The 18,892-nt window shown below is 40.2% G+C and overlaps 1 protein-coding gene across 3 annotated transcripts in view; it reads right to left on the reverse strand.

The window, feature by feature from the left end:
* The window catches only part of LAMB1 (laminin subunit beta 1), a 114,190-nt gene that overhangs the window by 30,659 nt on the left and 64,639 nt on the right, over positions 1-18,892 (reverse strand). For all 3 annotated transcript variants that reach the window (XM_069107005.1, XM_069107004.1, XM_069107006.1), the window contains 3 exons: positions 16,537-16,761; positions 14,706-14,920; positions 11,197-11,293 (listed from right to left, as the gene is read on the reverse strand). In XM_069107005.1, coding sequence (XP_068963106.1) covers positions 11,197-11,293; positions 14,706-14,920; positions 16,537-16,761 — 537 coding nt within the window. The remainder of the gene's footprint in view (positions 1-11,196; positions 11,294-14,705; positions 14,921-16,536; positions 16,762-18,892) is intronic.

Raw genomic sequence — 18,892 nt, forward strand, 5'->3', positions numbered from 1 at the left:
AGATAGATAGATAGATAGATAGATAGATAGATAGATAGATAGATAGATAGAAATCTCTTTAAGATTTGCAAAGGCTTTTTATATGTATCTATATATCTCATATGATTCTCGAAGCAACTCTGTGAAGGAAATACACTTATTATCATCATTTTGCAGATGAGGAAATTGAACCTGAAATCAGTTAAATGACTTGCCTGGGATCACAGAGATACTAAGGGTGTGAGGCAGGATTTGAACTTGGGACTTCCTGACAAAAAGTCTATCTAGCACTCTCTCCATGATCACAACTGAATGCATGGATTACCACTGTCTTCTTTGTTGCCTTTTATTGGTTAAATGAGTTTCTGCATTCTTTTCAAACCTTTTCCTCTTTGAATTAAATTGAAAATGAATCCTTGTGCACCTTTAAAACCGTGTTCTCTCTAGCAGATTTCTTGGTCACAATGATTTATTTGGTCATCTCCAGTTCCTCTTCCTGATCTCATCCTCTCAAGTACTTTTTTTTTTTTGCCTTTTGGAGGGGGGAGGGCAGGGCAATTGGGGTTAAGTGACTTGCTCAACGTCACACAGCTACTGCATGTTAAGTGTCTGAGGGCAGATTTGAACTCAGGTCCTCCTGACTCCAGGGCTGATGCTCTATTCACTGCACCACCTAGCAGCCCCACAAGTGCCCCTTCTTTACAGAGTACATGGGGTACTGAGGTGACAGCATTCCAATGTGGCGTCCCCATCATCATCACCAATGAAAAGTGCTTTTGTTTTCTGCCATCCTGCTAATGTTCTGTAAATGAACTGGTACTACAAAGTATTGTTTTACCTGCTGTCTCTCTCTGCCTGGCAAGGTGATTAAGTGTCTGAGGTCAAGGAATTAAAAAAAAAAACACTTTCTGCCTCATTTTGGTGGTCTTTTGGGCTGTGATTAAGTTTCTCGTAGAAGTAATGAAAATCACAGTTGACATCTTTAATTATGTCCATTTTCCATAAGTGAGGCCTCATTTCAACAGGCTGGGATAGAGCTGTTGTAATCAAAGCACCCTTTTCACTTTTGCATTTTCTACTAATTTGAGTTTTACTTGGACTTTCGTTCTAAACAGTGAATGCAGTGTGACTGCACATTGAAAGCTGGTTTGTGCAAGAGCTGCTATCTCTTTACCCGTTTTGTGTCGAGACAATCACATTTTTAATTATATCATTAGGTGCCTGCCGCATTCAGTGAAGTTGGATTTTCTTTTTGAATAAAGTATTCATGATGAAAAGGAGTATCTGTAAGCCACATGGGTTTCTTTTACTTCTTAATTCAGACCATATTTTCAAATAGAGTTTAAACAGTCCTCTTCCATGTTTATTTTTGCACCGAAGTCACTGAGTACCAAACTATATGTTGGTTTTGTTTAGGGTAGGTATCCTTTTGATTTCATAGTGACTGTTGACTTCTCCATCATCCCCCTGAGAACCTCATTATCCTGCAAGATCAATCAGCTTTGGTACTCACACCTCCTCAGTAGTCTCTGTCCTTCTGCCAAAACTTCCATTTAAGCAGGGTGCCAGGACCAGCCATTTCTTCATTTCATACCTGAAAATCCTTTAGATTTCTCCATCATGCCCCTGAATCACAGTTACCTTCCCCATTCCACCTCACTTTTCAGGTTCCTTTTAAGTGCTGTCTTCTCCCATTAGACTGTAAGCTCCTTGAGGGCAGGGACTGTTTCTTTTTCACATCCTTATCTCCAGTGTTTAGCACACAGAAGGGACTTAATAAATGTTTACTGACTGACTCATAAAATTTCTTGATTTGTTTTTTGCTTCAACAGATATCGGAACATAAATTGCAATTATTTCTAGCTTACTCTCATGGTGAGCACTGAAAGGTGGTTTCTTTTTGCCTTTGGACATTCAGTGAGGCCAACTCCACTGGCTCCTTTATTCACTTACCTGGAAATCTTCAAGTCATCTTCGATTTTGCCATAATTTCATTGTGTCTTCTGCTTTCATGACTGGGAGATGCCAATAGAATGTAATCTTCTGGAAAGCAGGGACTCTTCTATTTTTGTCTTTGTATATCTAATTTGGGGGCAGCTAGGTGGGGTTAGAGTCAGAGGCAAAGATCTGAATTTAAATTCAGTTTCAGACACTTGCTAGTTATATGACCCTGGGCAAATCACTTCATTCCTATTTGCCTGAGTTCCTCATCTGTAAAATGGGGACACTCTGGAGAAGGAAATGCCAAACCATCCCATTATTTTTGCCAAGAGAAGTCCCAAAGAGGTCACAACTGAAATGACTGAACAACAATAAAAACAGCATCTAGGTTTTAGTACAGAATCTTGCACATAGAAGGTATATAATGATAATTTAATTTTGAGTATGATTAAGTTTCTCTAGGATTGTCACCTCAGTTGTCGGAACAAAGGTCGTATAGTAAAAGGAATATAAAGCTTATAGACAGTCTAAGTTCTCTGTGATTCTGAGTACTGTCTGTACCCTCTTTTCTGCCATTTGACCATCATTGAAAATACTAATATGACGAAGGCACAGTTTGTATTTTTTGGCTGTTTCATAGATCACTGTGGCCTAACCTGGCCATTTAACAAAAATTAAGGTCTACAGACAGACAAATTTTATAGAACACTGGTCTCCAAACTTTTTTCATTATGCACACATCAGTAATTTAAAAACTTGAGTATGGCCCCTCAATATCTGTAGATTTACTTATTTATAAATTAAATGCAAGTATTACTGTACTAATAATAATGTCCATTATAAAATATAAACATAAATTTCAAAAAATAAAATAATAATTGATTCTAAGGTCAATAGGGAGCCACTGAAGTTTACTGAGTAGGGGAGTAACATGGTCAGATTTGCAGTTTAGGAAAGTCACTTGGGCAGTTGTGTTTTGGATTGTGTGTGGACTGGAGAGGGGAGAAACCTGAGAAAGGGAGAGGAATAGAAGACCATGGCAAAAATCTGGGCAAAAATCGATGAATTAGGGTGGTGACTGTATGAACAGAGAGAGGGGGATGGATGAGAAAAATGTTGTGGAGGCAGAAAGGATAAGATTCAGCATGTAGGGGTGAGAAATCAAAGATGGCACCAAAGTATCGAACCTGAGTGGTGACAAGGATAATGGTGCCTTCAACATAAACCGGGAATTTTGGAAGGCTTGAGGAGAAGGGGGAAGACAATGTAATGAGATCAGCTTGCAATATGGCAAGACTCCTTCTGTCCCACCCAAAATGAATGGGTGAAAAGGGATTTTAGAACTTTAGGTGGTGAGCTTTCTACTACCTCTTAATTCACATGGAGGGATTATTTACTCTAATCACTTGACTCCTAAGAAGGCAGAATAAGTAAAAGGCCTTAAGCTAAGCTCTTTCTTTAGCACATTCAGTAGTGGGTGGGTAAAATTCTCTTCCTACTGTAGCACAAGATGGGTTTTGTTCAGACTTGGCACGACTGTCCAGAAATCCTAAATCATTTATACAATAATACCATTCAGCAATTTAAAGTTGGAGGTCTAATGTATTTGCCTTTTGAATAACTATGCTCTATTCCCCAACCCCAAAAGAGAATAATTGACTATTGATTTAAATTCTTCTATAAGCATAAAGTTAACTCTGTGGTATCAGAAATTTGGGGTTTTGAACATTAAATACTTAGGGTGAAATAAAGACGAGGGGATGAGATTTAAGAACAGCGGATTATGTGTGAGAATGCCTTGGCACAGGTAGCCTTTAGTAAATGGCTGCTGAACTTGATTTTATAATTAATCAAAGAATTCAACAATTCAAGAACAAGTCTTGCTCCTATGTTTTCTCGCTCCTTTCACCCTCTTGCCTAAAACTGTTACCTCATTTTTCTATGACAGGCATCATTCCTTAGGCAATCTGTGATCTTTAACCCCTTCTTTTTTTTCAATCCCTTCTCTCTCTTCCCTAAAGGATCTTACCTTTTCCCCTTCTCTTATTGCCACATTCCAACTACTAGTAGAGACTTGTGAGCCCTGATCTCTCTGCCCTTCTGCATTTTCCTCATGACCAGTTAGGGCTGCTCTTTCTCCTTTTGTATTCTATCTAAGCACAAAGAAAAGATTCATTTGCAGTTGCCATTAATGAAACCCAGTAAGGCTGACTCAATCCTCACTCTCCCGCCCTTACCATTCTGTAGTAATTCAGATGCCAAAAAGTGGTATGTCACAAAAATTGTGGCTGAGTCATTTTAGTGTTATGGTGAATGCTGGACCTTGACTCAGGAAGACCTGAGCTCAAATATTGTCTCGGATGCTTGTTGGTTGTAAAACCCTGGACAAATCACTTAACCTCTGACTGCCTCAGTTTTCTTATCAGTGAAATGGGTGTAATAATAGCACCTACTTCTGTGTTGCTTTGAGAATAAAACGAGAATATATTTGTAAAGCATTTGGAAAATTTCAAAATGCTACATAAACACGAGCTATTATTATTATTCTGCTAGTACAGCAGCAGAATTCTAAATGATCTAGGTATGTACATCTCTTACACTTTACAGAAGGGAAAGGCCTTTTTGACTTCTAAGATTGGGAGGAAAAGGGTCTTCTTGACTCATGGCCCATTTGGAACCTGACAGGATCTCTGGGACCCTTCTTAGAGTGGAAGACAAACTAAATATTCTCTAGCCTAAACTAGTATCTTGGAGAGGTGCCTCACCGGCCTTGGAACTAGGGGCGGGATAAGCATTATGAAGAGTCCTGGGCTAAGGCCGTACTAAGGCCAAAGTTACAGGTCTTCTTCCTGGAAGGGGGAATCTTCCCCTTTGATACCTCAATTCATATGTACAGGTCCAGAAAAAGAAATACACAAGTTGATATTGCTTAGATCACCAGGCCACTGTTTGTAATCACATTGACCTGGGTAGATCGTCTTGTCATCTACTTCTACATCTGGTCCACTTTAGTCATGCTTAAAGCAAACAAGATATAATCTGATCTAAGGGGCAAAACCTACAGATTTGGTGTCAAGCTTCATTAATCTCCTGACAACAATGTCCAGCATCTTCAGGCAAATCTCATTGTAATCGAGTAGGAAAAAAAAGTTCCATTAACTTCCAATCCTATTTTGTGCTTGATGCATGGTTACTGCCAACAGTCACTTTCATTCACTAGCCAGTCTCACTTCCTCCAAAAATTAGGCTTTGATTTCCTGTGATAACCTTAGAGTTAGAGGGAAGAAATTATTCCTCTCTCCATTCTCTCTCTTTTTTCTTAGAAAAGACTGACTTAGTCATTAAAATCTGTCAGAAAATATGAATATTCTCTTCTGTTCATCTTTAGGTATATCTTGGGGAAAAAACTCCAAAACCAAAATTCTGCTTTAGTCAGTTGTCTGTGTATTTATGTGTGTATGTATTTTGTTAGTTAGTCTATGTATTGTCCCACCATTGGGAAAATCACGACTGGCAATCTCCTGACTTTGAGTTATACTTGAATCAAAACCCTGGGGCTTTGATGAGGTATGTCTATGACACAGGAAAACATAATAACATAAAAACTGCCATCTGGATTCCAATTTTTGAAGAAATTAGAAATAATGGTAACAGTGGCAATAACAACAGCTACCATTTGAAGGTTTACAAAGGCACCTCACACATATTATCTCATTGATCCCCACAACAATCTTCTGAGGTTGGTGCTATTATCCTGAGTTTACAAATGAGGATACTGGGCCTGAAAGAGATTAAGTGATTTGCCCCACACAGCTACTTCTCGTCTGAAGATGAATTTGCACTCAGATCTTTCTAACTCCAAGTCCAGCACTGAGCCACCTAGAGGTGCAGGTTTTGACCATGTTTTAAGGAGCTCTTGGAAGTATGAATAATTTTACCAATGGTCACAAACTCGTTTCCACGCTGTTAGCTACCCATCCACCACCCCTGCTTTGTTTTATTTTTATATCCCAATTATTCCTCCTGTTATTGTTAAGGTGGCCAGGACCAATACAAGGGTGAATACAATCAAAGCAGATCACACTGGGTATGGATTCCCGACTCTAACACCCAAATGGGCTAAAATGAACATGAAAGGCAGTCTTGAAGGTCAGTCAGCAAGCATTTATTAAGCATGCCAGGCATTGTTATTAAGCTTTCAAGATAAAGAGAAAATCAAAAGAGAATCCTTGCCTTGAATGAGCTCAGATCTAATGTAGGGAATGTGCAAGGGGGATAGTAAGGTGCTGCTGGTTTGCCTTCATTTCTGATCTGATGCTGAACACCCCTAGAGGAAGATATGCAACCAAGCTGATGGGTCAATAGTACTCTCACTGCTACATGAAAATTCTTTTTTTTTAATTAAAAAAAATTTTTTTTGAACATGAAAATTCTTTAACTCTTCCCTGATGGACTATCATACTTCCCCAAGGGGTTGTTCCAAGTCTCTTCTTCCTCAAGCCACTGACATCACCACCTCATGCTATATTTCACAAAAAATCTGAAGCCATCTGTCTGGATCTCCCTTTCCTCTGTCATTCCACCTTCAAAGTCATACTTCTCATCAAAAGTTACTTACATTCCTTGCCTCCATTTTCTTACCACCCTATTTCACTCTGGAAACTCTTGCAATCTGGCTTCTACCCCCAAAACCTGACTGATACTGCTTTCCCTAAGCTTACCAATGATCTCCCTATTGATAAATCCAAGGACCTTTTACTTCAAGCATCACACTGCTTGATCTCTCCTCAGTCTATATATGTTGGCCACATCCATCTTCTAGAAATATTTTCCAACTTGGATTTTTGTGACCCTGCTTTCTTGGTTTTTCTTCTATTTGTTTGATTACTCCTCAGTGCACTTTAGCGGACTATTACTCCTCTCACCCATCAAATGTGGGTGTACCCCAATGTCTATATCTTGGGTGGGTGTATCCTGGGCCCTCTCCTCTTTCTATATCATGTCTCTTAGTTAACTATCACCTCTAGGTATTGGCTTCCGAATCTACACATCCAGCATAGATCTCCAACTCTCTATGGGTCACTTGCACTTGAATGTGTCGTAGACATTTTAAACTCAACCTGTCCAGACAGAACGTATCTTTTCCCCTAAAAGCCATACACCCCTCCTTCTATTTGTTGAGAAGCACCATCATTCTTCTAGTCACCCAGGTTCCAAATCTGAGTTGCCTTCCATTCTTTACTATCCTTCACCCTTGATATCAAACGACTTACCAAGTCTTGTCCACTCCACATCCATAGTATTTCTTCAGATCTATCCTCTCCTCTCCACTCACACCACAACCAATCCAGTTCGGGCTTATGTCATCTCCTAATTATGCTTGCCTCTTAACCAGTCTTCTTGTTTCATTCACGTGTTTTCCCCTTTTCAAATCTGTTTTCCACATAGCTGCCAAAAATGATATTCCTAAAGCATAGTTCTGACCAGGTCACTCCTCTGGTCAGGAAGCTTCAAGGGCTCCCAAATGCCTCTGAAATCCAATATTTGGGGCATTTAAAAACCCTAAAACCTAACTCTAGTCACCTGATTACACATTACTTTTCCTCATATACTTTATGTTCCAGCTGAACCTGTCTACCTGCCATTCCTTACATAAGTCCCCACATCTCCATCTCCTGTCCGTACCTGTGCACAGACTGTCCCACGTCCAGACTGCCTTTCCTCTCCACCTCTGCCTCACTTCTTCACCTTAACACACGACTAAAGTGCCACCTCATCCCAGAGGCCCTTCTCAATTCTTCATGCTGTTAGCTGCCCATCCACCACTCCTGCTTTGTTTTATTTTTATATCCCAAAGACTTATTAATCCTTAAACATGGTTAATCTCCTCCCCCAACAGAATATAAGCTCTCTGAGGGCATAGACCATTTGACCTTTTGTGTTTGTATGCCCAGGACCTAACACACAGTGCTGGATATATAGTAGCTGCTTAATACATTCTTGCTGATTGATTTTATATACAACTATCTCAGGTCTTTCTTTAGCATCAGCTGGTAGCCCTGGGAGCTGCCTTCCTGGGCTGCTGCCATCCCCTTGTCACACCACCCCTTGTGATTCAAACAGACTGGACTTTCAAGACCACATGTCACCCTAGGTGATCAAGTGATTGCCACACACATGATTCAGCTTAAATGCCAAGAAGACAAAGCACTCCCTGAACCCACAGAATGGTGGGTTATTTTTCTCTCTCTTTGGTTTACTGTATTATTTGTTTTATTAAACAAGAAGTGACCCACTCTAACACAGAGATGCTGAGGCATCCAGCAGACCTATATTCTAGTCTTGGCTCCTTTATTTATTAACTAACCCATGTGAATTTCAACATATCTTTCTGCATCTGCTGCATGAAGAAGTTCAACTACATGATCTCAAAATTCCCTTTTGGCTTTAATCTCCTATGACTACAGATTTTTTTTTAGCCTTATTTTCAGTTTCTACATAATGGACTGACCTTTCTTTCAAACGGAAAGAATGAATGATTGAAAGAAATAAAAGAGGCCTACATGGGTACCATAGATCTGCCCCTAAGTCAAAGTTCCTAAAAGAAGGTCTATAATTTTTGACCTAAACAAGTTGGCGGTGTTCCTTTACAATGTCACCCTTCTGATGAATTTATAGTGGAAAGTTTAAAGCAAAGATAAAAGAGAGAAAGAATTCTGAGTAATAAACGAACAATTCTCTGATTGAATCTGACTTGGGGTAACAGGGTTTTCATGCTTTCCAACAAAAGTCGACCTGGAGCAAAAAAGGTCAGAAAACTCTGGCAGTGAACCCAATTTTGCCAGTGACACATGCTGATAGAATCTGGAAATAAGTAGTGATGCAGACAGGGCCAGGAGAAAACCATGTCCTTGGGGGCACTGGAAGGTTCAAACGTTTAAAACTAGATTGCAAGCTGGATTTTTTTCTCTCCTCTTAGAGAAACCAGTACCATTTGTAACCAGCCTTCCATTGGAAGTAGTAATTGGATACTTGAGAGATTCAATCTAGTTAACACACCAGCATTTCCACAGCAGAGGGATTCATGAAAAGGGATTTGCTTAAAGACACAGAAAACACATTCCTCTCTTAAAAAAAAAAAAAGGCCTTAATCTAATCTAAGATGTTGCTACAAACACTCTTGGCTAAGCCTCAATTTTTAAAACATATCAGATGTTAAGTTCTGGTCTCATTCACTATTTGAAGAGTTCCTGCTGTTAATGAAGAGATAGGTTTAAAAAAAAAACAAAGAACACAGAGTATCCACATTTCTAAACACCACATCTTAATCACAGCTTGGCATTATGTAAGGGATCACAAATGTCTTGCTAGTTTGAGTCTGTGTTATTTCTTTCTTCACTCATAACTGAAAAACCCCCCAAAACACAAAAACAAAAGTTCATTTTCCCAGTAAAGGTCAACAAAAGAAAATACAAGAAGTTAGGTATGAGAAATTAAAGAAAATATCTAAATCTAATTTTGATTTATGCTTTTTACTTAAGAATAAAGTTCTACAAATGCTTTATTTAATTCTTTCCATAAATTTTTCTCCTTAAATCTATTCTCACAGAAAATTAATCTGGTAACAAAAAAAATTGCTTAATCCTTATGCTGTTGCAACCATTGTGATTCATTTGGCTTTAATAAGTTTTATCCCCTGAGAAAATGCCATTCTGGTTATGGAATATATTAATTTTTCCCTCTCTTTTCATCTTTCTGACCCTTTTTTTCCTCTCTCCCTCATCTTTTCCTTTTCTCTCCCCCCATTTCTCTTTCCTAAATGTTTACCTCTCTTTTCTCTTCCCCCTTCCCTTACAGTACCATAAATGAGATTTCAAAAGAATACCCTGGGCTTTACTCCCATTTAACAGACCTGGGGTTTCCATCATATACTTCTTCTTGGTGCCCCAAACTCCCACTATTATTATCCAGTCCTTATAGTAAGCAAAGATTGATGGGTTTAGAGACTGTGAGATAGTCAATTCAGGTCAGGAGATTTGAATTAACAATCTACTGTACACACCAGTTGCCAAAAGTCACAGGCTAAAACAAAAAGGCCTTTTATTGGAAAGCATGCAATATCTGAACCAAAGAATGAAAGCGTGTCACAATTAGAAACAATCTTGATGATTATCTTGTAAATGAGAAAGTTGGATTAATGAAGAAACCGAGGTCCAAGATCATAGAGCTAGCTGAGGGAGAAGCTAAAACGAGCCTCTAGCACTTCTAATTTCCATTCATTAAAGTGCAGTAAATAATAACAGTATTCTTTGCATATACCATAATCTGCCTCTGTACAGACACATACAGGCAGATCTCCACTCTCTGAATACCCTATTTAACAAACTGATGAGAAATTGCAATGCAAAAATTCCAGGAAAAGTTCACTCACTCACAAGATAATGAGAAAAATTCTCCATGTATGAGAAACACAAGTTCCCGGGGGGTAAAAAATAAACAGAGGCCAGGTTCGAGCATGGTTGTCCTCTGTCTTAACCAATATCCTTTTCTGCCCTGGATAGCAGCCTTAAACAATATCACCAGGTCTCTAATTCAGTGACAAGGAAAGCATTGAGGAGGCCATAAAAGAATGGAGGAGAGAGAGAGAGAGTGTTATTCTTCAGCACACTTTAAGCCAAGGAACTCTGGCCTTCAAATAACAAATATAGAATGGTATCTAACTCATTTCATAAATCTTCCTCCTCTTTCCATCTCAAGCACTGAATGCCAGTGATGAGAAGTTTGTTAACTAATCCATTCGGCAAACGTTTATGCTCATTGAGAGATACTAAATGTCTAGCACTGTGGGGGACACAAAAAATGATGAGACAATCCCTGCTTTCATGGATCGATAGAGTGACGTGACATTCATAATTAGAAAAAGTCAAAATAACAATAGCAAAGTGAAACAGGAAATAATGCAAGACACGCGTAATACAAGAAAGTGTCAAAGTTTGGATTAAGAGGGACAACAGCTAGCATTTATACAGCACTGACTGCATGCCAGGCATCGTGTTATGTGCTTTACATCTCATCTGAGCATCATGATAGCCCTGGAAGCAGGCATTACCATTGCCCCCGTTATACAGATGAGAATGCCCTAACAATAATAAGACATAACGTGACAGCTTATAAGATATGCTATCTTATATCAACTTTATGTGTCCTTATTAGACCAATAAACACTGAAAACAAACCACTGGGCAGCTAACACAAGGAAAAGCACAGAGGACTCACCCTGGCACTCCACATTTGGATCTCCCCAGAAGAGATCTTGGCACTTGTTACAAGTTCGGCCTCCAAACCCAGGCATGCACTGACACTGCCCAGTGAACTGTTAATCACAAAAACACGGAACATGAGGTTTATTTAGACTTCACCATAAAAGGATGTTTTAAATTTTGAGATTTGTGAGAAGACAAGGGGGACTAACCTGTCCACAGAAAAGTTGTGCTAACATGGTCCACACTGAGGATCTGTTATCTAACTTCAACTTGTCCCTCACTTTTTGTTCTTTAGTTGTTTCAGTTGTGTCCTACTCTTTGTGACCCCAACTGGGGTTTTCTTGGTAGTTATATTGAAGTGGTTTGCCATTTCCTTCTCCAATTTGTTTTAGAGGTGAGGAAATTGAGGCAAATGGGGTTAAGTGACTTGCCCAGGGTCACACGGCTAATAAGTATCCGAAGCCAGATTTGAACTCAGGAAGATGAGCCTTCCTGTCTCCAAGTCCGGTACTCTATCCACTGTGCCACCTAGCTGCCCTATCCCTCATTATGGCAAGGTAATACTTTTAATCCTGATGCCCTATCTCAGCCCCAACAGAAGCTATTCCAAATTCTCTCTCAAACTTTCCCCTGCCCAACCTTCTCACCACCTGAGCGCATTTCCTCTGACTTTACAACGAAAAACAGAAGCCCTTCATTGCAAGCTTCGTTTCTCCTCATCTCAAAACCCCCAGAGATCTCCCCTTTCTCTATTCTTTCCTCCAGTCTCAGATAAGGTAACCCTTCCTGCCAAGGCCAATCCCTTTCCTCCTCTATTCTCCTAAATAGGGCCTCCTCAATCATTTCCTCTCTCTTTAATCTTCAATCTCTCTTTTTCTCCTGGTCTCTTCCCTACTGCCTTTAAACTCACCTGTGTCCATCCCCCTCAAGTTACTGTCCTATACCTAACTCGTCTATCCTTGCCAGCCAAAGTCCTAAGCAAAGCTGTTCACACATTGATTGTCTCCACCTCCTTTCCTCTCATTTATTCAATGTATTGGCAAGAGTCTTCAGACCTCTTCACTCAACTGAAACTGTTCTCTTTAAAACTACTGACGATCTCTTAAATGTTAAATCTGGTAACATTCTCCATCCTCATCCTTGACTTTTCCCCTGCATTTGAGACTGCTGACTATCCTCCCTTTCTGACTATTCTGTCTTCTGGGTTTTTTCCCCTTGTCACCTCTTTCCTGGCTTTCCTCTTCCCTATTGGCTCCTTCTCAGTCTCCTTTGTCTATTTAACCATGTTATGCTCACTAACTATGGGCGTACCCCAAGGCTCAGTCCTGGACCCTCTTCCTCCGTGTTTCTACATATTCTCTGGGTGACCTTATCAACTCCCTCTGGGCTTAATTATTTCTATGCAGATGACTCATAGATTCGTAATAGGGGCTTAATAAATCTTGTTAATTTATTGATGAATAAATGGCCCTAGCCCAATCTCTCTCCAGAGCTTCAATCCCACATACCTACTGCTGGACACCTTAAACTGGAAATCCCAAAGACATCTTAAACTCACCACAACCAAAAAAGAACTCATCATCTTTCCCCAAACCCACCCATCCAGGAAATTTTCTTTTTCCTATCAAAGGCACCATTTTCCCAGTCTGCTAGGGCTCTGATCCCGGTGTTGTCCTTGACTCTTTACTCTCTCTTACCCCATACTATTCCACTGGTTACCAGATCTCACCATTTCTACTCCCACATCTCTTCCATTCCACCTCTTCTTTCCAGTAACGCAGCCACTGCTTCATAGAGATCCTCATCAACACTTGCCTAGACTTGCATTGACACTCCAAATGGCTTTCCTCACTTTACACTACAATCTGTCTTCCATAGAATCAAAGAATCTGAAGGCACCTCAGTGGTTGTGTGGTCCAACCCCACCACATAAGACCCTCCACTATGACCTCCCCAATCAATGGTCATCTAGTCTCTGCCTGAAGACTTCCAAGGATAAGGAACCAGCCACCTCTCTGGGTGGCCTGTTCCACTTTTGGATGGCTTAATTGTTAGGAAGTTTCTGTGTTTTGTTTTCTAGATTTGTCTCTTCACAACTTCCACCCGTTGCACCACACAACTGCCAAAACATTTTCCTTTAAATGCAAATGTGAGTTCAAATCCAGCCCCCAAAACTAACTAGCTGTGGAACCCTGGCAAGCCACTTAACCCTGTTTGCCTCAGTTTCCTCATCAGTAAAATAAACCAGAGAATGGCAAACCACACCAGTATTTTTACCAAGAAAACCCCAAATGGGCTCATGAAGAGCCAGACATGACTGAAACCCTGAATAACAAAAGTGACCATAACACTTTTCTTTCCCTACTCCAGTGACTCCTTACTGATTTTTGAATACCATGTAAATGCCTCTGTCCACAACTTGTCTTTTCAGCCCCTTAAGTATTCCTCTTGTTCCTACACCCTACAGTCTGGCCAAACCACCACTTTCTCTGTTCCTCGCATGCAGCACCCCATTTTCCATTACTCGATGGAAAATTTGCTCAGGCATCCCTGCATGCAACAAATGCACTCTCCTCCTCATCTCTGTCTCAGAGAATCCCTCATTTCCTTTAAGATGCAGATCAAGCACCACCTTCTTCCACATGGAGCATTTCCCCATCCCAACCTATCTTGTTTTTTTATTTATACTTTTCATTCTATTTACCCTACATATCTTACATGTATTTATACTATTTATGTGATTTTTGTACTAATTCTAACATATTCATATTGTACATATTATCTCCCAGGATAGAATCTAAGCTTCCTGAGAGTAGGGATGATTTCTTCTTTTGCTTTTACATCCCCACTGCTCAACACAGTATTAGATGCATTTTTTTGGTTATTCATTTGTTTTAGTTGCGTCCAAATCTTCATGACCCCATTTGGGATTTTCTTGGCAAAGATACTAGAGTGGTTTGCCGTTGCCTTCTCCATTAGATGCATAATAATTGCTTAATAAATACTTGCTAATTTATTGATAAAGAACAAAAGCATGAATGCTTTTCTTCTCCTGAGAAGGGCTTGGCTCATGTTAGCTAGAAAAAAAGGTTATTTTTCTGCAAATGTTGAGGAATCCAAATGGGATCTCATTGGTTAAGCCAGCCTTTCCCTGGTGTGCTACGCTTGTGTTTACATCTTTTCCCTGCCATGCTTTTATCCTCATAAATCAAAGCTGGAACTCAAGGTCACCTTTGACTGTATTTGACTTGGAGAGTTTATTTTCAGTGTGTCTCCAGGAAACATGACACCACTTGGCATAACAATGGATACAGATGTTTGGTCCCTCTTCCAGCTGTGCTAGAAATTTGATTCACCTGCCCAGGATCAAAAAGCAACTCAATTCCATTCAAAACGAAGAGCTGCTTCCATCAGTTTTTCAATACACATCAGCCATCATGGTATTGTGGTTTAGACACCAGGGATGGCTCAAGCAGGCACCTTCCCTCGAACTGCAATGGTCAACACCTTCTCCCCCCTTACCTCATTGCAGGATGGGCCAAAAGAATGGGCAGCATCACAGCTGCAGGGCTCACAGCCCGTCCCATTGGCCAGGTTCCAGGTGTTTGGTGCACAGTGGTCACAGTTCTGCCCAATCACATTCGGAAGGCACAGGCACTGCCCAGTTATCTTGTCACACTGACAGTCAGAACCATCACAGTGCTCCTGTACCGTACCCAGATAATTACAAACACACTCTGCAAGATAAGGAGAGCAAGAGAAATGCCATGGGTAAGCATACTGAGCTTCAACAGTCTGATTCTTATCTGGCTCTCCCTAACTTCTTGTTACAAAATCTTCAGGAGGTGGGGAGGAATAAAGAGAACAAATAAAATATACACAGAAATAAGACAAGGACTAAGGTATCAGAGACATTGTCCCTAACATTACAGTTTTTCTGATGTCCCCATGCCACTCAAGAGGGTGAAGATACTGTCATGATAGATTTATGCCTATCACAGTGCCTGGTATGCAGTAAACAATTAATAAGTGCTTTTTCATTCACTAATTTTTGCATTAAAAAAGCTGGCAGTTTTGATAAACTGGTTTTGCACCATCACTAGCAAGTCAAGAAACATTTATGATGTTCCAGGAATTGTGGCAGAAGAGACAAAGAATGGGGGAGACAAATCCAAAACAAGCAAGGGGCTTTTGAAACATGTACTAATTGTGAATTCTTGGCTAGAGGCAGCAAAGGGAAGAATAGAAATCAGAATGTTGATTGAGGTAGATAGAAACCTCTCAAGTTACTTTATTTTTAAGTGTGTTTTGCTTCACATCTTCAAGGAATCCAGTCCTGCTGTTCCTTAACATACCAGAGATGTTTGTCTAAAAGCTAGGGCCTCGGGGGCTGGAGTTTAATAGCAACAGGAAGTGACCATGGATCATCTCTTGATAAGAGGAAAACAGTGAATTACAAGAGGATGGAACAGGCACAAAGCCTCATCCTCTTCATGGATGTCAGTCTGCTTTTGCCCTTTCAATTGGAAGATTTCAGAAAATTTAAAGTTCCTCCATTTGGTGGTTTAATTTGTCCAACTCCTAACCAATCCAGTGCCCACCACAGTGCCAAGCACACAGTAAACACTTAATATATGTTTACTGGCTGACAATGAGCAATGGCTCTGCCTCTCCAGCACTCACAATGATCTGGGATTATTATTACTTATTAGTCATTGATATGGCTATTTCCTTCAAGAATTTGCAACCTATCCTTGCAACCATCCTATGCAAACTGTGTCTTCCTATAAGTTTGACACTTACTCATATATAGTAAGCACTAAATAAATGCTTTTTCATTCACTGACTCATAGCAATGCACATTTTGCATAAAGCAAGTCAGAGTATCCACCCAATAGGATAGGATGGGTGGCCTCTGGGCCTTCTGCCCATATCATCAAACAGGACCCTCAAGTTATCCATCAATTATCTCTAATTTTTATCTCATGGCCAGTCCATGATCATTCATACATTTATAGTCCAAAATCCTCTACAGCTATAAAGCTATAGCACTGTAGGAAAAGTTTATCACCATATGAAACAGCTGGACAGGTGATGCCTTCCTTCAAGTTGTCTAGAGAAGCCAATGGGCTGATTGGTTCCGGAGTCTCTGAGGTAAGCCAGAAAAAAAGGGTGAAAAAACCCCTGCAAAATGTGGGCCACATTTAAAAGAGATGCCACGAAGGGTATTAATTCACACATGTGCAAACACTCCCTGAATGTGATCAGTGCTATTGGGATTAGACAGCCCTGATCGCTACGGCCATGCTGGTGATGGCTTTCAGAGATTTAAGGCAGTCCTCGGGTCACTTACTTCTGCAGTCCTGCCGAAGCGCGTCTCCGTAGTACCCAAACTTGCAAAGCTGGCAGTTTTCACCTTCGGTGTGATACAGACACTTGAGGCACCTTCCAGTCTCTTTGTCACAGGCTTTGGGGTCAGTCGTATCGATGTTGTTATGGCACTGGCACTGCTGGCATGCCCCGCCCACATCTCCGGGATTCCCAAAGTAGCCTGAGGCACATTCGTCACATCTGGCTCCTGTTGGTGAAAAGAACCAAGGGCATTTCAGCTGGTTCCCTAAGATGTTCAAGGGTCAGGATTGTGTAATGATGGAATGTGAACAAAGGTCGAGATGTTTTCCTTCCACACTTCGAGGAGTTTTGTCACTGTGGACATTCCCTTCCACTGAGGTAGGAGGCAGTGAAGAGCACCGGGAAGTGCATTTAGTGATAAAGAGCAGTGGAGCTGAAGTCAGAGGGCCTGGGTTCAAATCCTACCTCCTGCTACTTAGTTATCTATGTTGCCCTGGGCAAGTCAACTAGCAGCTTGGGGCTTGGATCTATCTAATAAGGGAAGAGGGTGTGGACCCATTGATTTATAAGGTCTCTTCCAGCTCTAAATCTATGATCCTATTATATATTGTGATTTTATTTAATTATAACATCTTATAATTACATATATAAATACAATTATATATTTATATATATTATACAGTCTGATTTTGGTCAACCTCTCTGCAAATTAGATGATTTGTGAGAGCAGTTATGCCTGAAAACTTTGTCATTTTATGACCCACCTGGATAGATGGCAAAGCTGGTCGGTCCTTGGACCAAAAGACATATGGGTCTGATGGGGGGACTCAACTCAGACCTGCCATATTTTACATTCTACTCTTATGGCCTTTGAGAATTCCATCATTTCTCATGCCAGTGAGACGTTGGAGGAAAGAAATGATAGGAGTGTGGTATAATGAGTCAGAAGAACTAGGTTAATATCATTTCTCAGAGACTCAGTTTCCTCCTCTGCATAATGGAAATGACAACACGTAGCATTTACATAGTGCCGTAGGGCTTACACTTCATAAATATTATCTCATTTTATCCTCATCACAACCACCCTGGGTGACTATTATCCCCATTTTACATATGGGGAAACTGGCAGAGAGAAGTTAAGTGACTTGTCCAGGTTTACACAGCTACTAGGTACCTAACGTTGCATCTGAACTGACGACTTTCCAATTCCAGGCCCAGCATTCCATTTGTTGTACCACCTAACTGCCTAATGCTTCTTATTTTTTTAATTAATATTCTATTTTTTCCCCAATTACTCATAAAACAACTTTTAACATTAATTTTTTTTTAATTTAGAGTTCTAATACTTTGTTACCTATAATAGGGCTGTTGTGAGGATTGAAATTGGATTTGGAAGGATCTTGTAACTTGGAAAAAGTGTTAGCTCCTTGAGGACAGGATTGGTGTCATCTTTGTTTTTATATCCTCATAACAAATGACTGCTAAATTGAATCATTTATTCAATTAATATTTTAAATCTGAGCATATGTTTAATATACCTGGATTAATCATAGTTTGGGGGGAAAAGACCTCCAAACTGAATCTAATCATATTCTTATTGTGAAGGGAAAAAAAAAATATGGCCTAATCTTACCATTCTGCTAGTAGTGTTGTCTACACTGGAATGTTGCATTTATTTCAACAGATATGCAATAGAGGGCTGGGTAAAGGGTATAAGATGTAGGATCAGGTGTTACAACATTCCAATCCAAGGACTTGTCAAGGAACTGGGAAAATTTATTTCTGCTTAAAAACTTCAGGATTGTTAACAAGAAAAAGTGACATTGATGCTGAGTGTTTCCCCACAGGTATTTCGAAGCTACAAGTGTAAATATTTGCCAAGAGCTGCATGAGCACAAAAGTGCAGGGTGAAAATAGCCATTAAAATTAAAAATGGGGAAAAGGGGGGGAGTGGAGGATTCATTTTCACACTGAGTGAGCTAAGCATGTCTTATTCTAAGTAAGGTAGACAAATTGGGTAGAGATCAAAAGATATGGATAAAGACCTGGAAAGGACCTCTGATACCACATAGTTCAATCCCTTTATTTTAGAGATGAAATCAAGGCCCAGAAATGCCCAAATGAGATTTAAACCCGAGTCCTCTGCCTCCAGAAGTTATGCTCTTTCCATCAAGACACATACGACCAAAGTCCCCAAACAATGAGAAAATGCAATATATGTGACCCCCTGTGGCTGAATATGAGTGTGGATGGTCCCAGTCTCTTGCTTTTCCTCCTCTTGCCTCCTGTTGTATGCCAGTGACCATTTGATTGCTTGTTACCTTTATCAGAGGTTGGATAGAGGTAAGCAAAGGAAG

Source organism: Petaurus breviceps, unplaced genomic scaffold (genome assembly GCF_028583685.1).
Source record: "Petaurus breviceps papuanus isolate PSGF00001 unplaced genomic scaffold, PetGlider_PUasm1.0 84, whole genome shotgun sequence".
Taxonomy (NCBI): domain Eukaryota; kingdom Metazoa; phylum Chordata; class Mammalia; order Diprotodontia; family Petauridae; genus Petaurus; species Petaurus breviceps.